General features: G+C 33.5%; 9 protein-coding genes and 6 pseudogenes across 15 annotated transcripts, besides 12 other annotated features; 7 read left to right on the plus strand and 8 right to left on the minus strand.

The window, feature by feature from the left end:
* Positions 1 to 131: 131 nt before the first annotated feature.
* Positions 132 to 159: a terminal%2Cinverted (terminal inverted repeat of Mariner transposon ID:TVAGG3_0087510).
* Positions 132 to 1,434: a mobile genetic element.
* On the minus strand, positions 212 to 1,338 carry TVAGG3_0087520 (annotated as a pseudogene). Its single transcript has one exon. A coding segment is annotated over exon 1 (1,127 nt).
* Positions 1,407 to 1,434: a terminal%2Cinverted (terminal inverted repeat of Mariner transposon ID:TVAGG3_0087510).
* A 2,590-nt stretch (positions 1,435 to 4,024) lies between these two features.
* Positions 4,025 to 4,417, plus strand: TVAGG3_0087540 (protein of unknown function, DUF4106 family; the record flags this gene model as incomplete). The annotated part of the gene is made up of 1 exon (XM_051222338.1): positions 4,025 to 4,417. One exon carries the CDS (start codon positions 4,025 to 4,027, stop codon positions 4,415 to 4,417), a length of 393 nt encoding a protein of 130 aa, XP_051107324.1.
* Positions 4,418 to 4,529: 112 nt separating this feature from the next.
* Positions 4,530 to 4,736: a mobile genetic element.
* A 934-nt stretch (positions 4,737 to 5,670) lies between these two features.
* TVAGG3_0087560 lies at positions 5,671 to 7,354 on the plus strand (annotated as a pseudogene). Its single transcript has one exon. A coding segment is annotated over exon 1 (1,684 nt).
* Positions 7,355 to 7,443: 89 nt separating this feature from the next.
* Positions 7,444 to 26,747: part of a mobile genetic element that runs on past the window's edge.
* TVAGG3_0087580 (protein of unknown function, DUF4106 family) lies at positions 7,501 to 8,465 on the plus strand (the record flags this gene model as incomplete). Its single annotated transcript, XM_051222339.1, has 1 exon — positions 7,501 to 8,465. A coding segment is annotated over one exon (965 nt), but the record flags the coding sequence as incomplete, so codon positions are not given.
* Positions 9,399 to 9,975, plus strand: TVAGG3_0087590 (annotated as a pseudogene). The gene has a single exon. A coding segment is annotated over exon 1 (577 nt).
* Positions 11,819 to 13,047, plus strand: TVAGG3_0087600 (annotated as a pseudogene). The gene has a single exon. A coding segment is annotated over exon 1 (1,229 nt).
* TVAGG3_0087610 lies at positions 14,002 to 14,876 on the plus strand (annotated as a pseudogene). Its single transcript has one exon. A coding segment is annotated over exon 1 (875 nt).
* TVAGG3_0087620 (KilA, N-terminal/APSES-type HTH, DNA-binding family) lies at positions 14,893 to 15,699 on the minus strand (the record flags this gene model as incomplete). The annotated part of the gene is made up of 1 exon (XM_051222340.1): positions 14,893 to 15,699. The coding sequence occupies one exon, from the start codon at positions 15,697 to 15,699 to the stop codon at positions 14,893 to 14,895; it is 807 nt and encodes a 268-aa protein (XP_051107326.1).
* Positions 16,057 to 16,998, minus strand: TVAGG3_0087630 (organellar and viral DNA polymerase type B; the record flags this gene model as incomplete). Its single annotated transcript, XM_001305007.1, has 1 exon — positions 16,057 to 16,998. One exon carries the CDS (start codon positions 16,996 to 16,998, stop codon positions 16,057 to 16,059), a length of 942 nt encoding a protein of 313 aa, XP_001305008.1.
* Positions 17,134 to 17,478, minus strand: TVAGG3_0087640 (uncharacterized protein; the record flags this gene model as incomplete). The annotated part of the gene is made up of 1 exon (XM_051222341.1): positions 17,134 to 17,478. One exon carries the CDS (start codon positions 17,476 to 17,478, stop codon positions 17,134 to 17,136), a length of 345 nt encoding a protein of 114 aa, XP_051107327.1.
* On the plus strand, positions 17,704 to 18,078 carry TVAGG3_0087650 (uncharacterized protein; the record flags this gene model as incomplete). Its single annotated transcript, XM_051222342.1, has 1 exon — positions 17,704 to 18,078. One exon carries the CDS (start codon positions 17,704 to 17,706, stop codon positions 18,076 to 18,078), a length of 375 nt encoding a protein of 124 aa, XP_051107328.1.
* Positions 18,193 to 18,636, minus strand: TVAGG3_0087660 (uncharacterized protein; the record flags this gene model as incomplete). The annotated part of the gene is made up of 1 exon (XM_051222343.1): positions 18,193 to 18,636. One exon carries the CDS (start codon positions 18,634 to 18,636, stop codon positions 18,193 to 18,195), a length of 444 nt encoding a protein of 147 aa, XP_051107329.1.
* Positions 18,788 to 19,171, minus strand: TVAGG3_0087670 (annotated as a pseudogene). Its single transcript has one exon. A coding segment is annotated over exon 1 (384 nt).
* Positions 22,463 to 22,520: a mobile genetic element.
* Positions 22,469 to 22,494: a mobile genetic element.
* Positions 22,469 to 22,494: a terminal%2Cinverted (terminal inverted repeat of MuDR-7_TvMULE4 transposon ID:TVAGG3_0087690).
* Positions 22,521 to 22,554: a terminal%2Cinverted (terminal inverted repeat of MuDR-4N1_TV transposon ID:TVAGG3_0087700).
* Positions 22,521 to 23,293: a mobile genetic element.
* Positions 23,265 to 23,293: a terminal%2Cinverted (terminal inverted repeat of MuDR-4N1_TV transposon ID:TVAGG3_0087700).
* On the minus strand, positions 23,985 to 24,569 carry TVAGG3_0087710 (phage tail repeat-like family; the record flags this gene model as incomplete). Its single annotated transcript, XM_051222344.1, has 1 exon — positions 23,985 to 24,569. One exon carries the CDS (start codon positions 24,567 to 24,569, stop codon positions 23,985 to 23,987), a length of 585 nt encoding a protein of 194 aa, XP_051107330.1.
* On the minus strand, positions 24,749 to 25,150 carry TVAGG3_0087720 (uncharacterized protein; the record flags this gene model as incomplete). Its single annotated transcript, XM_051222345.1, has 1 exon — positions 24,749 to 25,150. The coding sequence occupies one exon, from the start codon at positions 25,148 to 25,150 to the stop codon at positions 24,749 to 24,751; it is 402 nt and encodes a 133-aa protein (XP_051107331.1).
* Positions 25,432 to 25,623: a mobile genetic element.

The raw sequence follows: 26,747 nt of genomic DNA on the forward strand, positions 1-26,747 counted from the left end.
CTTAATATATGTTAATAATTATCATTTGATAAAATTATTTAAATAGTAATCAAAATATTGTTATAAATATTAATGGAGTTGAAAAATTATGATCATAAAAGTAAGATGTTAGCATCTAGCCTCAGTAGATATAGGGTGTCCAAAGGTGTGTTTAGCACAAACCTGAATACTGCGAATAGAAATAAACAAGTTACATATATATAAAGTTTATTTAAATATAATCACCATTGGATTCAATCACGCGTTCGCAGCGATCGATCCAGGCTTGAAAGACACGCTTTAAATCATCATGAGAAAATTGCTCAAATTGCTCTCTTACAAAATTTTCAAGATCATCTGGACTCGCGAATTCGCGTCCTTCAGCTCTCTTTTTTAGCGTGCCGAATAAATAAAACTCAGAGGGTGCAATATCAGGTGGATAAATTGGGTTTGGAACAACTTTGACATTGTTTTCCAACAAGTAATTCATTACCTTATGACTTTTGTGAACTCTTGAATTATCAAAATGAATTGCAAACTTTTGTTTTTGTTATTTGGATTTCTCAAACTCATCAGAATTGATAATTTGAGTAAGAACATTGTCAATTAGATACTGAGCATTCATCGTATTAGGTTTTTGAAGAATATCAATTGCGATGATGCCATTCACGCCCCAAAAAACCGACAACATCATCATTGGTGTGTCAATTTTTTTCTTCGGGAATGTTTGCGGATTTTCATCCTTCGGGATCCACATGATTTTGGCTTCTGTTGCATATTGAAACCAAGACTCGTCCCCTGTTACTAAAAAGCGAAACTTCTTGGATTGATACGCACCCAATATAGAGAGGAGCTCTTTCGAAGATTGGACTCTAGATTTTTTTTGAACTGAATTAAGGTTGTGCGGAACCCAACGTGTATACGCTAGTTTGTAGTTCAAATAATTGTGCAGATAATAACTGACTGTTGTAAGTGGTATCTTTGTCATCTCCTCTATCCTTCTGAGTGATGCTCTTGGGTCTTCATCTAGCGCTTGAAGAATTGCTTTGATTTTTCTTTGATCCGGCGATTTTTTGTCAATTTTTATGATGGGCGCCTTTTTGTTCATGAAGTGATACATCCTAACATGATACGTTACAGTGGAATAGCTAGGAGCATCCATACCGAAGCATTTTACCAATGTCTCGTAGATTTTTTACAGTCTTTGCATTTTTTTGCAAGAGCGAGGATGTTTTCTTTATGATTCATTAAAAAAATGAAAAAAATCCCGCCAAAATTTCCCGCGAAACCGCCTCTTGTCTCAAAATTCATTTTATATCCCGGCATGGCGCCAAAATACAACATACTCATCATATACATATATTCATATTTTTTATTATATATTTATAATCAGCATATATCTCCTTTAATAGTCTCATATAGAGCGCTGTGCTAAACGCACCTTTGGACACCCTATACCATTAAATGTTTCGGATGATTTGATTTTAATTCAGTTGGGTTCTATTAGATGTAATAGTGTAAATTCTGATTCAACAATTTATCCAGATGGGTATATTTCAAAAATTTTATATTATTCTTCCAATAAACCCTATCAAAAAGAATGGTATACAAATAAAATAACTTATCAAGATGGTAAACCTAAATTCACTGTTTTGGATTCATTATCAAATGCATATGTCGGAGATTCACCATCATATCCTTGGGGACAAATCGTTTCAAAAATCAAAGAATTAAACAGAAATATTAAGAATGTATATAATTTTGGACATAAATTATTTGGATTTGAAAATAAATCTATCATTTGTTATTTGGAGGAACTCAAAGAGCGTTTTATCTCGAATAGCGATGAAGTAAAGTATCTTCAAACATATGAAACAACACCTAAATTTCAGAGATCCGCTGAAGCTTTTACAGAAATGGTAAATATGATTATAAGTGAAAAATATTTGCAAACAGATCTCAGTCAAATTAAAATCAAAATCCATCTTCTAGGGGAACAATATATTCTTAAATTTTTAGAAGCATTTATAATTGCCCGCCCCAAATTTTATGCACAGGTTATAGGTTTCTTACAAAATTTTTCATTTGACCAGGAATTATACTCAAAAGCAGGAATTTCTAAACCATTAATACAAGCAATAATTAATGGCGATAAAAGATATTCGAATATTTTTGCTTTTTCAGGAAAATTGTGTGATTTAACAATCGAAGATTTTATTAATGTTTTAATTTCAGATCAAACAAATGAAAATGGTGAAGAATATTATCAAATACGTATCAGATCTATATTGGATAATAGTAAATATTCTTTCTATGAACTAGCAGTTAAATTTGAATCAATTAATATTTTAAATTCGTGTAATATAGATAATGTTACACCAATCATGAAAGCATTGATAATGTCAAGCCCAAACGAAACAATTTTCAAAATGAATGATAAATTCAATTTGCAGACTTATCAATTTACAAACCAAATCAAGTATGTTTTATCTTTTGCATACAATATCTCAGAGTTATTTTCTACATTTAGAAATCCATTACTCTCTTCGATTGTTTCAACAAATAATATTATATCAGTAATGAATTTGAATGAAAGCAAAGTTATTCGTTTAAAGATTCATTTAATCTTCCATGAGGCCCTAATTCAAAATAATGATTTTATGTACAAGAACTTTAATGTTTTGAATCAAATAAAAAACAATGACCTTCTGGAAATTTTAGCAAAAGCTTGTTTGAAAGCTGACAAAAAAATTCAAGCAGATTTTGAACAAATCATGGGTATTAAATTTACAGCGATCAAACAATTTCATGAATCCATAGAAAAAATTCCAGTTGATCGGTCTCCAATTACAATAGATGGTTGCCATATTTGTTTTGAATGCTCTAAAAATACTGATATTGAAAAACTCAAATCAATGCAATTAATTCTAATAAGCCCTGGTATTCATATCAATGTGTTAACTTATGAACAAACATTGAAGTTTTTGGAACAAATGCCAGCATTTATTCATTTGGGCCTTTCCAATATAAGTTCTGATCGATCTGTAAACTTAAATTATTTTCTACTTCAAAACGAAGATTATTCCCCTTTAAAAATTTCACATTGTATGACAAAATCGTATCCTTTGAATATTCAAAAGTATCAGATACGTTGTGGATGATTACTGTACCAAAAAACATGAAAAACATAAAATTACCCAAAGAGTTTTCAGGGAGGTTAAAATGGTACATTCAAATAACGAAAGTTGATCTCCCAGGACATCCTCTGCAAGATGAAATACAGGAAAAAATAAAGCATGATAATGAGATTGGTGATATCTTAACTTCATATCCCGGGAAATTTTATGTAAATTATAGCACAACGATAAGAAGTGATAGTTTATTCGTCAATGGAAATCCTATAGAATTTCTTATATATATTCCAAGCGAATCAGGAAATTTGGCGTTGGAGTGTAATTTAATTCACTTAGATGCTACTTTTTCATGGCCGAAATATATATTTATTTTTCATCGTGGTAATTACTATATGCGAGGTTACCCTCTAGGGATATACATAGGGCGCAGCGAATCATCCGCTGCTTATCAACGGTGGCTTACAGCCATGAATATTGAATTTAAATCATTAAACATTATGGAGCACTTTTCAAGAATCAAATGGAAAAAAAAGGTAGTGGGGCTTCCAGGCGCGTTGCGCCCTCTAGCCCCGAAGATGTTTAGTATAAATGAAGTTTTTATTCGGAGGGCTTCCAGGCGCGTTGCGCCCTCTAGCCCATAAAAAATTTCTGAGGACGAGCCAGCCGTTGACTTTTTTGTAGAGCACTCAAAATAGTATAACTTTGTCCGGACAAGTAAGGGTCTATCGTCGCTACAGGAAAAGTTACAGGCGTTCCAAGGAAGTATACTTTGAGAAGCCTTTTTCCCCTTATAGAATGAGATAGGACGGTTATTTTACAAAACTGACAACACTTTGACCGAGTAGTTTTTTGTGCTGAACAAATAGTGTCATATAAACATCTGTCAAAAACCGTTTTTTACTTCACTTAAAATGCCACGTAAGCTACGTAAGAATATACGTAAGAGGAAGGGAGCATTGAAACATCCAATAGTAAAACTGACACCACAACAACAGTTGCAACAACAAATGATGAATGACCCCACTATGTTGCAACAAATGTCAAGCAACCCTATGCTTTTAAACCGAGTTATTGGTGCACAGAGTGGAGGTTTAAGAGCGGCACTTTTAGCGAAAATGGCAGGCTATGGTGGAGCTGCAGACGGAACAGCTTATAACCTTCAAAGTCAAATGAATTTGAGTTCACTCAAAAATCAAATAACAGATGTCAAAAAGTCAAACATAGACATACAGAAACTGTTTCGTACCGAAATGGCTCACAAAAAAGTGACAGAAAACCTTAAATTGCGCGGCAATTTTAATTAAAAAATAAACATTAATTTTTGTGATTGATATTATGCATTTTATTTATATTATATAAGATTTAAATTTAGGGGAAAAATTGGAAAAAAAAATAAGATTGGAAGTCTTTAGGTAAGAAGGAAAGGGCAAGAGATATATAGTGTACCTATATACCTCTTGCCCTTTCATTCTAAGTAGAAATGGGAGAAACTTTGTCCGCATCATCAGTTATGCGGACAAAGTTTCTCCGATTTCTAATGGGAATTGCAGGCTATGAGGCACTGATATATAATCAGTACCTCATAGCCTACAATTCCCCTTATTAGACTTCCAAACTTTGAGTTAATATCAAGACATTAACTCAAAGTTTGGAAAACTTCTCGTAAGAATCAATCGTCAAAAACCTCGATTGCAGTTATATTCATTGTGTTAAATTTGATTTATTTTGAAATTTTTATAAATTAAATTTTATATAACATAAAGCGTTATGAATTAGTATTTCCATATGAATTTTATCTCGAAAATAGTAATTCTGTCCAGTTATATTTCGGTTAATTTTGGAAATTTCTAGGAATACTTTAAGATAGTATGATTATATATAACTCTGCCTTCATGATTTATTTTAGCTTTCGCGCAAATATCAGTTAACTTAACTCCATTATTTGATTTTGTGATGGCTTCACAAAGCCAATCAATATCAATCTCTTCTGGAGAATGTCTTCTCATCTAGAATATTTTCAATACTTTACATACAAACATTTTTATTTCTAAAAAACTTTTTAATTTTTTCTAGGATATATGAATGAAAATAGTTAGAACAAGATTTTGAAGCTCAAAACATTAAAAATTATTAAAGATTTGTATAATATGATTAAAAATGGGAAATAATATGAGGCAATATAAAGGAATATGAATATTAAATAAATATATCTAAATAGAAAGAATCAGAAAAATCAAATTATTGGCGCCAAAAATGTCACCTTTTTTGTGAGCCATTTCGGTATGAGATAATAGACATACAGAAACAAATAAGTGAAAACGAAAAGAAACTAGAATATGACAGACACACAAAGAAACTCAATGAGTTAAACGTAGAGAAAAAGAAGAAAGAAGAACAACTGAAAGAACTAAGTACAGAGGAATATGCGAAAAAAGTGTCAGAAAAAGCAGCAGAAGTAGCAAAAATGGAACAAGATGTCATAAATTTGAAAAACCATACTACTCAATATAAAATACTGAAAGATGAAGAGATAAAACAAAAAGCCATGAAGACATATATGGATAGCGATGAGTATAAAAAAGAAGTTGAAGCAAATGTAAAGGCAGAAAAACTTTTACAGTTGCAAAACCAAACCGTACAGTATGAAAACTTAGCACAAGAAAGTAAAAATAACGACGCAGCCATGCAAAAGGCAATGAAAAGCGCAGAATATATAAAAGCTAATAATGACTGGTTAGATGCCCAAGCCAACGCTAAAGCAGCCCAACTTATAGGGTCAATAAGGACAAAAATACAAGCGGATGAAGACAGTTCAAATGAAGCTTTAATGAATGCTGACTTTAAGAATGCCTTCGAAGCTCTTCATAGTAAGGTGAAACTAGTGAACGACTTCTCATCTGGAAAGAAACTGAAGTCTGAAAGTTTCGACAAAGAGTTAAGAGAAGTAGCACAAAATATGACGAAAATAACAGATGCAGCAACGAGACAGGCAGTTCAAAGTGCCTATGACGCCGTTAGAGCAACTGTTGTGGAAAGTCAAGAAAAGAGTTACAACAGACCAAAACAGACCTAGTAAATGCTTTCTTAAGAACGAAAAGTCAGGTAGGACATTATGCTGCAGATGGAACATATGTGCCAGCTGGTGGAACTTATATACCACCAAACCCTCCAAGAGAAGCACCTGCACCAGGACTACCTAAAACATTTACATCGTCACATGGACACAGACACAGGCATGCACCAAAACCAACACAACAACCAACACAACAACCAACAGTTCAAAATCCAGCACCACAACAACAACCAACACAACAACCAACAGTTCAAAATCCAGCACAGCAACCAACAGTTCAAAATCCAGCACCACAACCAAAACCAGCACAACAATCACCTCCACAACCAGCACAACAACCAACAGTTCAAAACCCTGCACAACAACAACCACAAACAGAGCAAGGACATAAAAGAAGTAGAGAAAAAGGAAACCAAGAATTCTTAAAAATGCTTAAGGAAGATTATGGTTACCCAGATACTCTTGACTTTAGTGACAGATATAAAGAAGCTATTAGAAAGTTCAAGGAAGGAAATACTGACCCGAACCTATTTAGCTTTATGGCTCAGCATCAAATCGGATATAATCTCAAACCTGGAAAATACAAGCTCGCTAAGGGATATGATTTAATAGCATATCATCCAAATGACATGGATGAATTTACTCCGAGATATTTGGTGTCAGAGCTAAATGATAATTCAACTCTCTTCATGAAACGCGTAAAAAATAGAGACGGAACGAAAGAAGAAAGGTTTATGAGTCCGGATGACTTAGATAGGGAACTTTTTAAAAACGGTCTCGGAATATATGAAATGCCAGCAGATGAGGTACAAGAAACTCCACAGGAAGAAGTTCAGATACAACCAGACATGGAAGAAATAGTTCAGCAACAACAGCTAGAAGAGCCTGAAGGAAACGAACAAGTCCCTCCTTTGGAAACTAACTTCACAGAACTAGATGAAGATTTGGAACAGCCGAAAAATCTTGACCCTCAACAAGTGTATGCGGAGAATATGGAATCTTTCCAAGAGTCTAAGAAAAATTCGGCTGACATAGTAGAAGAATATCGAAAAATGTTCACCGACATACAAAAGACTCCAACATCAGATGAAAATATTCAGCATAGAATGGAAGTACTGAAAGAAAATGTACGCAAATACAATAATCCTTTTTACTTACGACCATATAACGTTCAATCTTTGGCTGAACTCGGTGAAAATAAAAGGTTAAATTTCAACAAAAACATATAGAAATGAAACATTGTTTAAAGTTCATTCAGAACCTAACCAATATGGAAACAAACCTACTTTTGTTTCTGCAGACTATGGAACTACAATGAGATGGGGTCATAAAGCTAATCCGGATAGGTGGTTCATAAACTTACAACCTCAATTCCAAGAAGTTGTAGACGCAATGGAAGTGAATGGTGAACCAGATATAACTGGTATTTTCAGCGCGGCTTTAATGCCATTGAAAGATATGAAAGATGCAGATATTTTGGACCAGTATGAAATGAACATGGCTGATGGAAATATAACACCTGACGTTCTAGAACATTTATCTCAAAGAACTACACAGAACCATAGAGATGGTATATTTGGTGAAGAGTTTAGAAAGAAAGTTAGAGAGAGAGAAGGAAGAGAACCTATTGTACATGACCTTGCAAACGAAAGTTTGCAAAATGTCATAAAAACTTACTTTGCAGACAATGAACTGAGAAGGGATGAATATTTAAGAAAACTCAAATGGACAGTACCAAATGAAATGTTAGTATTGAAAAACATGTTCCTTGACAAAATAAAACCAACTACAGAAATAAATGACGCAAGACTGAAACATTGGGTAAAAGCTTTCCCATTCACAAAAGATATTATTGGTTACATGGAAAGAAAATCAGAATGGCTACAAAAACATATATTTGGAAACGAGCTTATTCCATATGGACAAGTTCTGTTTGAAGAGCTTGAACCGGAAACTCAGGAAAGAGTCATGCAAACAATACGCGAAGACTCAAATACAAACTATGACAAAATCTTTCTAGGATATAGGTTACCTGAGATGGGCGACCAGAGCCCAAAGGCAAAAAGGACATGGGAAATTTACAACATACTAGGTGAACATGAGGCAAAGATGCAACAACTTGAAGCAGAGGGCAAGTTACCAAAAGCGACACCAAAGAAGAAGAGAAGAGTAGAACAAAGTGAAAGTAGTGAAGAAGTAACTTCATCTAGTGAAAGTAGTGGCAATGAAGGAAAAGAAGAGTTAAAACTCAGTCAGGAAGAAAATAAAGCTTGGTCCGAGTGGGTTCTATTATGCACTAAATTCAACTATTCTATATTTTTACCCATATGAAATGTACGCCGCTCAGAATATAACGCCAACAGTTTTGGATGCCATGAACGGAAATGTTTCCGAATGGTATAACGAATGCGACAATGCATTAGAAGGTCAGAAATAGTTCTGGAACTTACGAATATACAACTGCTGTTTCTTATGGAAACGTAGGTGAGTTTGGAGAAGGTTCTTCAACAACAGTAGATATTGCTTGCGACAGGTTTCATATTATTTCTATTGACAACTCATTCTTATACGTGGAACAAGACATTGAAATAAAACCTTTCTGCCAAGTTGTCTGACAAGAAAGGTTGCAATGGAATTTTCTATGTCGGATACCAATATGCTCCAGAAGTTTTCATGGGATATAAGATATATTCTAACTCTGACTTAGTTCAAACAGTAACATGGCAAACTATGAATGGTTCGCTTTGAGAAACTCAGTACAACCACAAGCTAGAGAACAAACAGACCAGTATGCAACTATTGAGAAAATAAGAAGACTTGACCCTAACGTTCCAGGAGTTTATGTTAACCTTTCTGGTTCAGATGGAACTGCTGCCACTAAAGTAAAACTGAAATTAGAGTTCCTTTGTCATCTTTCATCTTCAGGTTTTTAGATACTTGCAAACTGGGCAGGAAAAATTTCTATTGAACTTACTCAAGCAAAATAACTTAGTCATTGCACCAACACAACCCATTCACTATTACAGACGTAAAGGGAACAAATCAAACGCATTCGCGAATTTTGCAAGACAAAGTTGACTTAGACTTTGGTTTCTCAAACCTCAACACTGAAGTAAACTATTATTTCAATGCTGCTGGAGATGCTTGGGACCCAGTTAAGTTCACATGCGAAAAATTTGAATGCAAGAGATAGAAAGCAGACTTGCAGTCATATGTTTGGACCCAGATATTTCAAATGCTTTAGTTGCCAATATATTGCAGTTCCACTTATGTTCCTATACACCAAATATCTGTCAAAGACTTTGCAGGTGAGTTGGAAACAAAATCCAGGAGCCGCAGGTGCAAGAACAGATATTGCTTTAACAACTGCAATGAAATGCAGATACTATGTTTGTACTGTTCAGACGAACTATAAATGACTATTCTTGTTTCTACAACCCTGGTATTAAATATCATATAAACATAGATGGCAAATATTATCCAAGAGAAGAATATTCTACAGTTGAGGATATGAGGTATACAACTTGACATTAGATGCTATGAACTTTAACAACAACTTCACAACAACTATTAACCTGAAATGCAAAGTTCTATTATGCCATATGTGAAAGTATGGACTCATACAGGAGGTCAAAAAACTCAATATACAAATGGAGACCGTTCAAACTTTTGGCTTGGCATTCCATTTGCTGACTCAGAAGACTTTATGGGTGGTATTTCAACTGTTGGTACAGTTCAAATACAATATACTGGTGACAGAGACGGTCCAGATGAATTGAGAGCAAAGAAGTTTACAAAACCAATAGCACTTTTCACGGAAGATGCTCTTTTGAAGATTCGTTCGATGAAACCTGCTGGGCTCCTCAGATTGGCATAACGACAGCTTCCATCGAGCAGATTTTGGTAGCATGTAGTAAGTTGTTCTTGAACTGACTTCTCTCCGTCAAATATTGACAGTACGCCAGTTTTGACATAATATTGTAATATAAACTTTCCTTTAGTAATATCGGTCAGTTTTGAAGTTATATTTTTGTCTGTTCAAGAACTTTCACCATTTCAGTTATATCAACTTTCTTTGCTTTATGAAAATATTTAGGTTCAGCAAAGACTGCTATTCTATAACATTTTCCATTGTTTTGTGTAAGAACTATTCTGTCAATGTATTTGTATTGTTTGTGAGTATAAACTTTGTTCTGCTTCAATTCAATAAGATTCCGAATACGTCTCTTTTATTCTAAGTAAAATGTCATTTCCGAAAAATAGAAGCATAAGTGTTTCAAAGGTTTAATGGCGGTGGCAGATGTGAAGTTAAATTCACCAACTCAAACAAACAGTCAAAGTGTTATTGTCAATGTCAAAGACAGAGATGTTGAAGTGGGGAACCATACGAAGACGAAGATGGTATAACAATTGTTCCTGTAAAAGAACCAACATATCCTGAAGTTAACAGAGACTTAAGTTCTGTGCAGATATTCGAACGATACCAACAACTGAAAGACAAACTTCAAACTCAGGAGAAGATTTGTCAAGCTTTAAGTATAGTTAAACTTGGTCGAACACAACCCTGTAAAAGTGAACTCATATGTCATTGCACCTCATGAAGTTTTGAAAGAACTATTGAAACTTTTGACAGGGCAGACGATAAAACATCAAAAAATAGAACCGACATTAGTTGCTGTGGTGTTTCATATAATGTCATTGACAAGATATACGTTATGAAAGGAGGTGAAACGTTGAACTTAAAATATAGTTTCCAGACGTTAGAAAAAATTTTGACGACCACAACATTTCATTAAAATTTATTTGCTAAGTAAATGGCAGAAGACATAATGGTTTATACTATTACGACTAAAAACCCTGAGTCATATAATTCTATAACAACAAACTTACAAGTCCTCAAGGACGATATTGTAAACTAACCTGAAACACAATGACGACTAAAGCCTGTTTTGCTCTTTTGACACCAGAAGACTTTATTGTTGTGAATGGTAAAAATACTCCTTTGAAGATACTTACTCAGATATACCACACAGGTTTTGTTGACTTATTTAATACTTTAAGTACGGGTGTAACATGTGCTGGCAACTAGAGCAGGTTTCATTATGTTTGGATGTCCGACTGAGTTTACTATAAACGATATGAGCTATAATACAAAACTTATTTCTGGTTTTTACTACCAACAGTTTCCTATAACAGGAAAAGGTGTCATACAAGGAATGTCTATTCCATTGACATTAAGCACACCAATCTTATATTGTTTCAAACTTAGGTTCAAAGTGTTATTCGAATGTCGACAGAAACTATTATGACCAAAAGATACTTATGCGTATAAACAATACTTTCTCTGCTGGTTTGCCTATTGTTCATTCGAATGCAGAATTTTCAACCTTAGTGAACTCAAACACTTTGGCAAGTATAACGTTGACATTATTGACGCAAACTTTGTTCCTGTAAAACTTTTATGTCCTATGTATTTGTCAATGACGGCAGAAAGTTTCGAATTGGAAGATGCAACTGGTGAAGTATTGTATTACAAGAACAACTTCAACAACAAATAGCTCAAGAACAACAAATGCAACAAATGGAACAACAAAGTCAAGAATAAAAAAATATATTTTTTATTTTTATAAAAATGTACAGAATAGATGTTTCAGATTTTTATGACTTCCAAGCATTCAGAAATATGTGTCCATTTAGAGACTATAACAAAGCAGTCGAGAATTTGAAACGTTTAGTCATTTATGTTGACTCTGCCCCAGAATGTTATGTCATGAAAGAATGGGATGTTGTCTTTAACAAACCAAGAGCAACAATAGTGTCTGAAAAGAATGTAGACAGAAACTTAAGAAAATAAAAGTTGTACAAGTTGGAATGAAGATGTTAGATGCTTGGGATATCTTATTGTCAAGTTAGAAGATTTTTCAGTTCGAGGTATAAAGTTCTATACACCTTCTCCAAACTTCTATTCTATCTTCACTGGATATAAATATGAACAAGTAGAATGGAAAGAAAATATTATAGACTTGGTTAGACCATGTCAAAGAAATTATATGCAATGGAAACGAAAAGGTTTATGAGTATATCTTATGTTGGTTTGCAAATATCTTACAACATCCAAGTGCTAAAAATGAAACTGCTCTCATTATAATTGGAAAACAAGGAACAGGTAAGACACATTCTTTACAGATATCTTATGCAAACTGTTAGAAGGTTATTCGAACCCTAATATGACAAACTTAGAAAACATCTGTGGTAAGTTTAACTCTCAATAGAGAATATGAAACTTATAGTTTGCAATGAACTTCAAAGTATAGATACAACAAAGTTTTGAACTCAGATGCTTTGAAGAGTCTTATAACAGACAAAGTTGGAGTTGTTGAAAGAAAGTATAAAGACCAAAGAGTTTGTGAAAATGTTGCAAACTTCATTATGGTTTCAAACCAATGCTGTTCCGATGAAGTTAGAAAGTTCTGACAGAAGATATTTAGTTGTCAGAACGTCAGATTCTCATATGCAAGATACAGAATATTTTGACGACTTAGCAGAAACTTTGACATCTGACTTTTACAACCACTTTTCTCATATTTCATGACATTAGATATTTCTAAGTTCAATCCAAGACAAATTCCACATACCGAAGAGAGACAAACATTGTTAGAAGCAAACAAGAGTGTATATGAACTGTTCATAGAAGAAAGCGACTTTGAGTGTTTAGATGAAAAGTCTTTATATGATGAATATAAACAATATTGTCAAGAATATGGTTATATGGCAGCGTCTAAACGTACATTCTTGGCAAATGTCAAAAGTCTTTTAGACGTACAGAATGGTGTATATACAAAGAAAAATTTTTCTGAGTAAATTTTAAAAAAAAATATTTTTTATCCGATAGAAAAGATGACGAAATTCATCTCAGTAAACAAGTACATGTCAGGACTTAAAGAAGAACTAGACCCATTCACATATTTGAATGTTTACTTCTACCATTTTGAAAAGTCTTCATTCAGCAAAGTTTGGAACATCGAACCCGTTAAGTTTGCTATTGTGACTAAAAATGGTGCGAAATTTGAAGACTTAGACATAGAAGGTTTGTTAACAGTCAAAGAAAGTTTTGACAGAAGGTCTCAAACCTTAAAGAAGGCAAAGCATACAAACTTGTTATACTTATGAACCAAGAAGACAGACGACTATGAAATATTATGAGTCTAAAGTTGTAGAAGTTCAAGGTAAATTGGGTAAAAGATTTTAGAGTCTAAGCCAGTGTTTACTCCTAAAGAGGAAGAGAACATTGACATGACCCAGAAATGTTCTAAAAATAAAATTTTTATTTTTACATGTCATAGCTCCCCTTCTCTGGAACTGGTTCAGGTTCTTTCTTCTCTTCTTCTTTTTTCTCTTTCTTTTCTTTCTTCTTCTTTTCTGGTGGTGAGACGTCAAATTTTCTCAGAACCATATTTATGTAAAAGTTCTTTGTCCTTTAATAGCTCATCTATTCTGTTTTCTATTTCATTCTTCAAGAACACCGCATATGTCTTCTTTGCATTCTAAGAACTTTTGTTGGACTTCATCTTTCCAATCGGCGTCATCTCTGTCAAACAAGTCTGTCATTGACAAATTTTAAGACTGCTACTTTGTAATGTTTATGGTTCTTGTCATATTCCAGAAACAGAACTTTAGAAAAATTCACCTTCTTGTTTACACTATGTAAGATTTTATGGTCGACAGATGTTTGCTGTCAAAAAGTTTGTCTCGAATATAGATAGCGAAATCGCTAGACATTTTCTAAAAGATAAAAATTTTAATTTTTCTAAAAATATGTTAGAAAAAAAGTTTGCTGACATTGACAAGAAATTGAGAATGTTTTAAACAAGAACAAGAGGAAGTTAGAAAATGCTCAGATAAAGCCTATACATGAAAAGTTCTTATTTGCTCAGAATGGTATAACAGGTCTAATTGCACCACCTGGGTCTGGTAAGACTTTCACTTATCTTAAAATGGCTGCACAACAACAAGAACTAGATGAGAAGAACCCATTCTATGAGTTAGTAGTCATTTGTAGTACTTCTGGTCAATTTGACCAAACCGTCAATTCGTTCAAAGATATTATAAAGAAGTCTAAGTTAGTATGTATAAAGGATACTGAGTTGTTAGATTGGATAAAGAAGTACCAAAGAAGAGTTTTGAAGTATAATGCTATAAATGAGTATATAAATTCTAAGTTCAAAGTCCCTAATGAGGAAATGCAGAGAATATTAGAAAAGAAACACTTCAGAAACAAACAGAAAGAGATAGAATACATTTCGAAGAAATTGCAATCTTACGATTGGAAGACTTACCCTCATAGATGTCTTCTTATTTTAGATGATTTCGCCTCTCATCCTTTGTTAAAGAACAGAGAACAAGATATGTGTCGAATTCTTAAGAAGCTCAGACACTTTAACATCTCAGTTGTCATTTGTGTACAGACAGCAAAGAGTTTAAGTAAGGATGTTAAAAGAATACTTACTGACATAATACTTTTCCCCGGATTGTCCGAAGACGATTTCATGAAACTTATGAAAGAGTCCATGGCAGGTAAGTTTGACAGACATGAACTATGGGAGAAGTACAAAGTCATACAAGACCCTCATACTTCTTTCAGAATTCATATCTACGCAAACAAAGTTCAAATTATAAAAAGTCAAGCTTGAAAAATAAAGAGTGCATCTACCCTACTTGTTTGAAGTTGTCAAAATACTCTGTTATTTTTTCCTTTAACAATGACAAATCTTCTTTGAATGTAAGTATTGTACAACCTTTAATATCATAGTGTGTTTGAGGTAACGTATCTTGAACTATTTGTTTCACATCTTCATTTGGGGTCATTGAAATCGGTAAGTTTTCGCGATAGAACCAATTTCTGTCAGATTTGTAAATCTTAGCAAGGTCGTAAAAGCTTTTGTTGTTTCTTCTGACTAAATGCAACATAACCATATCTCTGTCTTCTTCTTTCTCCAACTCTTCAGTATAAATCATATACTTATAGTTCTTTTCCTTTCCTTTTGGTACCGAACGTGGTATTCTTTTCTGAATGCTTTTGTCTTTTGCTTGAAGTTTCTTTTCCATCTCTTCGCGTTCTGCTTTATATAGTTCATCTAACATCATGAAAATATAACAAGCATAACGAGGTGAAGCCCACATTGCTACAGCATTTACTAAAAGTCTATGAACATAATATCCTTTCAAACCAGGAGCCAAATTCTTGCGATTTTCGTACGGAATCTCTTCTCTCGGTTTTCCGAGGGAAGCAATCATATGAGGAAATTCTTCTAAAAGTTCTTTTGTCTGTTGGTTTTCAAACCAATGATATGCTTGCTTTGTAGAACGAAGAGCATTCAAAATACTTTGCATTTGGTACATATCGTCTTTGACTGAACGAATGAGACGTAACTGTTTGTTATACTGTATGTACTCGTATTCTTCATTTATAGCTTCATGGACTATAACTGTTGTTGTGTTCTCTGTTGTTGACATATCTGTCTTTACATACAAAATAAAAAAATAAATAAAAATAAAACTAACTTTATTTTTTCTATCTTAAGGAAATTCATGATTTTTGTGCTGAATTCAATAAAAATAATGTTTAGGTGAAGAGGTGAGATTTCACCTGTTTTTTCACCTCTTTTTTCACCTCATTTCTACCCCAGTTATTTTATAAACGTTTTACATGGTAAACGTTATTTTTTAAGTTTTGTGAAAACTCAACGGTTTGACACATGCCCTAAAAATTATTTTACTCAGAATTTTGTTGCTGAATTCAATAAAAATAATGTTTAGGTGAAGAGGTGAGATTTCACCTCTTTTTTCACCTAATTTTTCACCCCAGTTATTTTATAAGCGTTTTACATGAATTGTACGATGTATATTTGAAATCCTAAACAATTTCGTAGCTTCTATTTCTTCTTTTAGTACATCGAATGTTTTAACAATGCCGAAGGTTTCTTTATACTTCTTCTTGACGTCAGATAAAAGGAAATCGTCAGCAGTTGGATAGTTTTTGTTCAGAAATGACAGCATGTCCATTTTATCTTCTGCTGGTTTCTCTGCCTCCCTCTTTAAATCTGCATAGTCGTTTCTCATTCTTTCTATCTCTTTTACTGAATAGTTATATTTCCTAATTGCTGCTTTACATTTAGAACATTGCGGGTTCATTTTTGCGTTATATTCTGAAACCTTACCTGCTAAAACAACCAAGGCGTCAATGGTTTTCTTTAAATCTGAAGCGGTTGGTTTTATCTGTTCATTCCATACTTTACCTCTTCTATCTTTATCTCTTATCTGCCATACACATTTTGCAGCTAATGAAACAAAGTTGTCGTATGTCTTAAACTCCCCAGATTTATATATGTCAGAGATGTTCTTATATACCATGTCGCAATCTTTGTCCATAACTTTATGGTTGCAATGATATCCTAGAAACTCATAATTTACCTTTCGTATGAATTTCTTAATTTCTACTGAGTCAGTTGCTTTGACTTCAATTTCGTCGAATTCAGGAATAGTTAGTTTTTGCTGATGAATTTCAGGTAGTTTAGGCAAATGGTCGATGAGGTCCTCCATTTCATAAAGATACTGTTCATTTGTTTCATCTTTCGCACTACAGTCTAAATTACTTGTTAAAAGTTCTTGCTTTATCTTCTGGATTTCTGTTTCGAAAGTAAATGAAGAAGGAATGAAGCTTTTCATCTCTACTAACATAGATGTTGGATTCATGACTAACGAGTTTGGTGCTGTTGTTGTTTGAATTGTTGTTGTGCCGATTGTTGAAATCATATCTTACATACGAAATAAAAAAATAAATAAAAATAAAACTAACTTTATTTTTTCTATCTTAAGGAAATTCATGAAAATTCAAGAGGGTGAAAAAACAGGTGAAAAAAGAGGTGAAATCTCACCTCTTCACCTAAATTATATTTTTTGGTCCGGGAACAACTTTCTCTCAATTGGAGCTGTAACATACTCTTTGCGTAAGCGGTTCAGACCTTCTTCGAAGTCTTGGTCTCTCTTCGATTGAGATTGGAATTGGAATTGTGGGGCAGGGTTTTGCATAAACATCCAAGGGTTGGGGAAGTAAGGCATAGGCTGAGGAGGGTAGTTCGGGAAGCCTTGTGGTGGGTAGTAACCTTGAGGTGGAAATTGGTAGTAATTCGGAGGTACTTGCTGGAACTGAGGTTGCTGAGAAGACTGTTGTGGTTCTGCAGCTTTCGGTTCTTCTGGCTTTGGAAGGCATTCAGGAAGAGGAACGTCAGTCATCCGTTTGTGTCCTGTCGGAAGGAAGAACTTTTCCTGTCGGATGGAAGAACTTTTCCTGTCGGATGGAAAAACTTTTTCTGTCGGAAGGAAAATTTTTTTCTAAAGTTCGACCAAAAAGTTCTCAATTTTCGAAAATTTGAATGGTTTACGGACGGACAACTGGAAGAGTTCTTCCTGTCGGAAGGAAAAATTTTTCCCTTTGTCCGGAAAATTTTTTCCTGTCGGATGGAAGAACTTGGAATGCAAGAAAGACTTGACGAGGCAATTTACCTAATTGAACTTAACGAGCTTGTTAAAGACTTCCTCAGGCAGAATGTAAAAGGCAAGCTTGTGAACGGTTGGATAACGGGAAGGGCTGCCTTGAATCTCGAGACTTCGACTGGAATTCCAATTGAGGTACCAGAAGGCACTCCTTTCGACGACATAAAGCAAGCAAAGAAGGAAGCCATTATAAAGTTCTTTGCCAAGCGTCCTTGGATACTACTTCCAAACAGAGAGAACCCTTTCCCAAGAATGAACCAAATTCTCAAGGGTCTCCTTCACTTCTCTGGTCAACCATTCTACATAACCTGTGAAGGCGACATCCAACCAGTTCAGTAAACATCTCATTTTAACTTCACTTTTTTATGTTTTTTGTGAAAGTGTCAAAAATAAATTGTTTTCATGAGTTTTCTACGATGTTAGAAAAAATGTTATTTTCTAATATCTTCACATTCAATACTTTTTCAGCACTTTTCCGTAGTTATATATGAAAGACAATTCGAGATAAAAGTCATAGTACAATGGAATAATATGTTGCACACCATTTGTTGTGAACCAAACTTGAAAGTCATCTAGAGTTTTCTCAAGACTTTCGTCTGAACGAATTGTAAAGATTCTCATTTCGTCAAATTTGTCTATTAGACCATCATGACCTTCATACTGCCCATGAAAATATACTGCGAACATAAATGCGTTAGTTCTATTTGAAAACAAAACTCTTCTAAATCCTATTGCCTTTGCATCTGAAGGACTTTGAAGCCAACGAATTGGATAGTCAAACATGTATGCACGGGATGAAATTTCTTCATCTGAAATAGTCCTACCAGCATTTGTAAAGATATAGTCTAACGGTTTTGTATCTGCTACTTTTGTTCTTTGTTTTTCAACCTGAAGCATTTAATATATGTAAAAATATATTGTTTTAAAATGGTATGCCATTTCATATTTCTCATCTAACAAACAAGTTTCCCAACGGTCTTCTCCAACAAACTCAGCGTACATTTCAAATAAAATTAAAAAAAATGTCACTTTTTTAAAAATAAATTTTTTATTTCATGCAATGTTTTATTTCTGTGCCGTCTTCAAGTATGCCCCAGTACTTACGCTTGGAGAGGACATGAACTTCGGAAAATACATTATCTAGCTTAAAACAGCCCATCTTTTCACCGACCATTCCCATTTCAATGAGTTTGTTGTATCCTTCTTCGTTCGTCATGAGTGCGTCAATGTTCTCATAGTAAACCTTCACTTTGGATTTGACTTCGGAGAAGAATTTGTTGTACTCGTCAAGGACTGCTTTTGCGAACTGAGGGTAAGACCAATGTTCGACAATAGGTTTTAATGTGGTTACTAAGCCACTTTGACCTTGAGTGAATTCGTAACTTCAAAACAAAAGGAGAAAACCTTTCAACAAAGTTGTCGACCTTCTCATAATGTTTACTCTCATCTCTTGAGGTTTCTTAATGGAATATCCCATGTCGAATTCATAAGCAATTTGAGTGTCATTGCAAGTTTGGGGTTTGAAGCTTTCCTAATATCATACAGTTGTTGTAATGACTTTTCCAACTGTATAGTTCCTTCCCGGAACTCACCATCTTCGTTTGGAATTCCAGTCGGAATATATTGGACAAACCTCATGTATGCAGCGTTAAGGTCGAGATAGTATATCTTTTCAAGTCGAACTTGTCGCAACCAATTGGTCCAGTTTGTGGAAATTCAAGTGAGTCTCTTATCTTCTGAGAAACTTCTCCTGTTATCTCATAAACATCGTCGAAGCAACCTGTTTCATATAAAACCTTCTGACCTAACTCAGATGCTCTCCAATACAATTTGACGTCAATTGGATGTCTCAATGGAAGTTTGTTTATAGCATCTTGAAGTTCTTGCAACCTCATTGGAAGTTCTTCTGGTTCAGGTTGGTATCCGAACATACCAACCCCTTGTGGAACCGTGTACTTCTTTTGTACTAGAACTTTGTCTGGAACAACTTTTGGTCTTGCTAATGAAAAGTTTTTTCGTTTTTGGTACAAAAGTTTCTGTCAGCTTGTCATCTGGAATTGGTTCCAACAAACCTTTCTCGAAAAGAATGTTTACAGCTCTGACAAGTTGCACTTACTTTTACAAGAATGGGTTTGTAAGACTTTCGTTCAACATGAAGTGGTTGTGGACAATTACAATCTTCAACCATGGTAAGTCTTTGTCAACAACATAGTCGTCATGTGAAGAACCTTTAGCTGTAGGTATGTTGACTCGGATATTGACATTTGCCAACGGTGCAATTTTTGCCAATTGACCTCTGAGAATGTACCTTGTCTTCACACATGACTCAAGATACTTCATCTTCTCATCTGTAACAAGACCAGAGTTCCTGAGACATGTAAGAATACAAGGTTCGTTGACAATTGTTTCAATTGAATTGTAAATTCCATACCTTGTCAAGTCAATGTCAGACTTATTTATGAACGGGAAGTATCCAGCATGTTGTCTGACTGCTTGAGGGTTAGGTTGGTACCATTCGAACTTGACACTTGCAATTCCTTCAATTGCATTCAAAATGTCTGAGTCGGAGTCAACCATTTGTTCTCTTTGTAGTCTTGAAAGCGTCAAGAAGTTTTGCGGCTGTTTGTTCATTGCCATGTGCATAGTAAATGTGACCATCCAAATCTGTTATGGTCAATCTGAGATTGTGTCCTTTCTTATTTCCGTCTTGTATGGCAGCAAGTACTCCCATGAAGCCTTCTTTGTTCTTTCCTTCGTCAAAGTTTACTGTAAAGGTTCGACCAGATGTAATTTGACTTCTAACTTCACGATACTTTTCATATGCATATCTTGTTCTTTCCATGGGAGCATGTGCGTCTTCACCTTTTCCTTTTTTCCTTCTCAAAGGATGCAATTGTTCGTCATGTTTCCAGTAGAATCTGGCAAAGTCGTCGTGTCCTTCAACTTGAGGTTCACTAACATCGAAAGGCATGTCCATAAGACGTTCTTCTTCTAACCTCTCTAGTCTGTTTGGATAATTGGCACGTGCTGTTTCCAAATCTAATTCGTAGCGAAGACCAGACAATTTGTCATAGACTTTTATGGGTCTTCCCTTCCTATATTTAAAATTCTTCGAAACTCTCCAACCATATCTTTGTATAGGGTTGTTAGATTCCCGACGATAGGTGTCTTGGAAGATTTGCCTGGTGTCATCATAGTGTCTTTAAATCAAAATTTTTATTTTGGAGTTAGTTTTATTGATTTTTCAATAAAAAACATTTCTAAAACAAGAAAATAAAACGATAAAATATTTATATTTTATATAAGGATCTTATATATTTAAAATAAATATCATTTTATTTTTTTTCATTGGTGTCTGTCAAACCATAATACACTATTCAAAAATTCAATATGTCTTGCGGTTTCAAAAGACACCTTCAAATTGAACGATAGCACAGACACTATTGAATTTTACCCATTGTATTTAGTTTTTACCCCTTTTATTTTTAAGAATTAATGACTGAAACAGCCGTTTTGCTATGACCTCAATCACTTTTATTAAGGGTTTCGTTTTGCGAAAAAAAACGTACAATACACAATTTCGCTAAAAAAACATTTAGCTAGCAATTTCGACCTTTGACTCCACTCAAGACGTCACTTTTTTAATTTTGCGGTATCATATTTTTGGAAAATCTTTATGAATATTATATAAAAAGTCTCTTTAATATCTATATTTCATATTTTTATCGATTTTTAAAGTTTTTGCGAAAAGTATTCAATTATTTTTGCTATTTGGTCGGGTAAATGTCAGATTTGCGACATTTTCTGATATGATATTCAGATTCTACCTTGATAATAATGCTTATAGAACCCTCTTGCTATTGTGTCAAAATTGCGAAACCGATAGCAAAAATATCTCGCAATATCAAAATTGAGATATTGAGTGAATTATGCATTATAGAGATTAAAAATCTGATTTGTGAAAACATCTCATCAGTTTCTAGCTAATTCAAAAATCTTTACTATCTTATTCGATTAAAATGAAAAGGGAATAGTTTCATTATGCTTTAAATGACAGCCTTATAATATAATCATAGTTTTCGCTCAATATGCAGCATTTTTTTTTCGAAATCTATGGTCAATATCCTAAATACTGATTGCTTTGCATTCATATCTCTTACATTTTCTATACCCACATCACTATTCATTGCTATTCCTATCTTTTTCATTTTTGTTTGTTTCTCATAATTTCTCAAAAAACATGATAACTTGATATTTGTAAATATCATACTTTATAACGTAAATAAGAACTTGACCTATTAAGAAAAGCAGTAATGAAAAGAAAATCTGAAATTCATAAAAATTACAAGTTTCTGATGACAATTAGCTTAATTAAACCAGGGACAAGATTATATAATTGTATTTTCTATCCAATTATCCATATAATATCTTATCCAGAAAAAATAACTTGATCAATACCAAATGATTTTTTAACTAGTAAATAAAGTATTTTCTTTACACACACATTGTATATCATAGTTTTTTTTTGGTTTCGCAAAACATCCAAAAACAAATATGCTATAAAAGTGACAATTTTAGCAAAACGAAACCCTTACTTTTATTTATTATTTTAAATATTATTTAATTTTATTATTTGAATAGGCCAACTTATATTTGAGAAGCTCAATTTGAGACCACTTAATACATTGAAATATCATAAATATTGAAATATTAAAAAGTGTATGAGAAAGGGACAAACTATCCAGTGTCACTTTTCAAAGGAATAAAAAATAATAAAGATGGGGAACAGGACAAATTTGCCACACGGCACTTTTTTTAAAAAATTTAATGGAGCGGAGCGATACTCTGCTGCAGGAGCCCCAAGGCTCCCAATCATTACGAAAGGGAGCCTCAGAGCTCCTGAGAATCCATCAGCAGAGGCCTTTTCATTTGGCCTCTGCTGATCAAAGATTCGGCGAAGCCATTCTTCGTCTCAGGAGCCCCAAGGCTCCCAATCATTACGAAAGGGAGCCTCAGGGCTCCTGAGAATCCATCAGCAGGGGCCTTTTCATTTGGCCTCTGCTGATCAAAGATTCGGCGAAGCCATTCTTCGTCTCAGGAGCCCCAAGGCTCCCAATCATTACGAAAGGGAGCCTCAGGGCTCCTGAGAAACCTCTTTGAGAAGGTTTTCTTAAAGAAAACCTTCTCAAAGATGATTGTCAGCATTCACTCAAAATCTACCAAGAGTTTCAAAGTTTCAAATCTATCTGAAATGAAGCTTTGAATCTCTTGTATATCTAATTGTAGAGGTACATTTTCAAAATGTCTTCTATTGATTAAATTTAATCAGTAAAAGTCATTTTGAAAAGGTACATCTCTATAATTGCTATTGAGCATTCACTCTTGGAACCTTGGAGCTCTTGTGTAGTGCATGAAAACTCCAAGATTCTAGCATAAAACATATATCATAGACATAATTTCTTCAAATATAATTTAAGGTTATTTTTAAAAAAATTAGAAAAGCGTAATTTAAGGTTATTGAAAAAGTGACACCTGGCAAATTTGTCCCGCACTCAAAAGTGTATTTCAAAATATTGAAATTATAAAAATTTATAATACTGAAATTGAGACAAATTAATAAATTCAATGTGTTTTTTTTTGAAATAACTCTCAAATATTATTTTTTTGTTTATTTAATGATGAATAAATATGATTGCTTTAGTCAATCATAAAAACTAATTTAAGTTTAAAATAATGAAAGGATAATTTGATCGTTTTTTAAAATACAATTATTTTTGATGATTTGCAAGAATCTTTGAAAAGAATATAATATAGGTTCTATTATTGTAAAATTTATCCAAATCATGTATTACATAAATTACGATTAAAACGATGAAAGAACCAAAAAGTGTGTTTTGTGTTTTGTTGTTGCGTGTTGGATGCGGGATCCTGTTATTTCCGAAATCGACAAAAAATTTGGAAATTTAATTTCCGAAATCGAAATTATATTAATGTTTTTAATATTCTTATATCAAAAGGATTAAAGTTCATTAAGAGAAAAATAATTCTTCTTCTTCAATCTATTGGCGCATTTATTTCTACACGCCAATAAGGAAGGGAAAATTATAAGACACCATGGTGTCTTCAAAACGCTAATTTTTGATATTTTTAACAACCCTATCTTTGTAACTCTGCTTTTATTCTAGCAGACTTTCTATCCATTCTATATGGGGGCATTTTTATAAAAATAAAAAAATATTTTTTCTTTACTTTACATAACCGCCTGCTGCCATAAGTCTTTGACGCCAACCCATACCAGCTAATGAAGGTTGACTTGGTTTAGTTTGGAAACTAAACTTTGGTTTTGGTTTATCTTCAGTTTTTGGTTTCTCTTCTTCTATCGGTTTTTCGTCACTTTTCGGTTCCTCTGACTTTACTTCACTTGCAGGAACAGTTGTGTCGTCAACATCTTCATAAATATCATATGCCATTTGTTTTTGTTTTCCTTTCAACTTTTTGTGTTTGTTGTAAAGTTTAGAATATTTCGACTCTAAGTCAATGAGATGTTCTATAATGAACTGTTGGTCAGTGAAGTAAACTTTTCCATCTGTTGTCTCGAAAGCTCCTTCAGACTTCAATATTTTATTTGTGAGAGTCTGTTTCTTTTTTGAGATACTAGCCGTTCCATTTCTATGAAAAGTGACTTTATAGTTAGGGTTTGTATTTCCAGACCTGGCACTTTCTATTATTGAATTTTTCTCTTCATCTGTAAGTTCTTTGTCAGGTTTTGACAATGGTTCTGAACTTTTTGTTTGTGGTGTCAAATCTACCGTTTCAACTTCTTCGGTCATTTCATCTCAGTAAAAAAATTTAGTTTGGTTTGTTTTCAACTGGTTGTTTGGGTTTTTTAAGTCGGTCTAAAACTTCCTGAGGTATAGGAAGAACTTTACAAACACGTGGTGTAAAAGGTGGTCTTCCATGACTTATTCTGTTTAAAGCTGCATTGTTCATTTCATATCAATAAAAAACTTTACATTCCCCATGTTTGAGGCGGTTGAGGTTGGTTATTGTTTACCCACTGTTGTGCATGGTTATATCCTCTGTTAAAGAATCTTTCACCTTGGTCCATATAGTGTCCTGCTTGGTTATAGTAGTCGTTTGCTTTGTTATAATAGTTTCCTGCTTGTCTTCCTACATTGTCCATCCATCCTTGAACTTTTCCTCTTGTTTCAGGATTTGGAATAAGATTTGTTGCATCTCGTGCTACCTCCCAACCTTTCTGTACAGTTTGTATAATAGGTTGTGCTTTCTCTTTAAGTATACCTAATGTACTCAAAATCTTCCTTCCAACTCCAAATGCACCTCTGGCTATTGTTCCCACTGCGGGCAAAAATCTGGATGCAACTCCTGCTAATGCGCCAAATAAACCCATTTCTTATAGGGTAAAAAATGACGAATCCGAACAAGGACCCCTATGTTTCTAAAGCGACAAAGAAAGCACTCATGATAAAAATCTTTAGTTCAACACCAAATGCTTGGTTTATGGATATCTTGGAAAACATTCCAAGAGTTAGAACAGATGGACCTCCATACTGGTTAATATTTGTTGGTCAAAACACAAGAAACTGTGAAGCCATACCATTATGGTCCAAAAATATTTTAGATGTGAAAACTGCTTTGACAATATTCGTTGACAAATACCATCCAACAAAACTAGGGCTGTACAAGATTTAAAAAAACATTGCCGGGTTACCGTAGAGGCCTAAAAAAATCGCGCCTCGGCGGCAAGCCGCCTCGGCATTAAGAATGCGCATCTAAATTTTTATATGTCCTTCTTTCTTTTATTTTTCCCTTCCCTTTCTTTTCTTTTTCTTTTTTCCCTCCTCTTGCTCTCATTTACCTTTTTTCCTTTTTCTCATCATTTTTCAAAATTTTAAATTTTTATCAAAAATCTTGCCTATAAAAGCAGACTATGGAACCTTTTAATGCCTCTAATCAATATTATACAGCATAAAGCATATTAAATGAAAGTAATTACGTATAAATTTATTTTATTATCTTATTTATTAATTCTTTAGCATGTATTGTTTAATATTAACTTTTCTGTACATTAAATATGATATCTCCAAAGTATGAATGCCTTGTAACGAAACGAAAACTTAATTTTATGTTGAATATTTGTCACAAACATTAGATTATTAAAATATATGTTGGATATCCCTTAGTATGAGACTTCATGACTCTTGTAGTCTAACGTGAGCTTTGGATTGCAAGCTCTGTGGTTAACGAACATAAATTAATTGTAAAGTTTTCAAAATTTTTCATCGTTTCTATCAACATCTATTTTTCCTTTAAAATAATATATTTGTATGAATACAATATTTAGTAATTTTTTTATTTCCCATAATTTCATTCAAAATTTCAGAAAAAATTAATTTCTATTCAATATTATTTCAGCTTCAAAACACTTCATTCTTATAGATGTTGATTCACTAAAGTGTGATACTCAATGTCTTATTTCAATGAAAATTGTTCTGCAAATTTATTTCACTTTTGACCTCACTTTTTCCGTAATTCAATTTTTTACTTTTAATATTTTAGATCTTCATAATATCATTTGAAAAATTAACCATATAAAAAAATCAAGTTAACAATTCACTTTTTCCGTAATTCAAAAATCAAAAATATAAATAATATATCTTTTTATCAAATATTATTATTATATTCTATGAAAAATGAGGTCCGGAAATTTTGCGGATTCCCGTAACTCAATTTTACGGAAAAAGTGCAGTAAACTATTCAAAATACGGAAAAATTGGTGTAAACTAATGATTTTACGGTAAAATCACGGAAAGTCCCGGAAGAATATATGTGCCTATATGAAATTATACAAAAATGAATCAAACGCATTTTAAAAGATTGTTCTTGTATTATAAATGCTATTCGCAGATTTATTAGTTGAAGAAAATTACCAAATTTTTGCCGATTTACAAAAAATGATTTACAAAGCATATTTTTATAAGGCTTTA

This window comes from Trichomonas vaginalis, chromosome IV, assembly GCF_026262505.1.
Source record: "Trichomonas vaginalis G3 chromosome IV, whole genome shotgun sequence".
Lineage (NCBI taxonomy): Eukaryota > Parabasalia > Trichomonadida > Trichomonadidae > Trichomonas > Trichomonas vaginalis.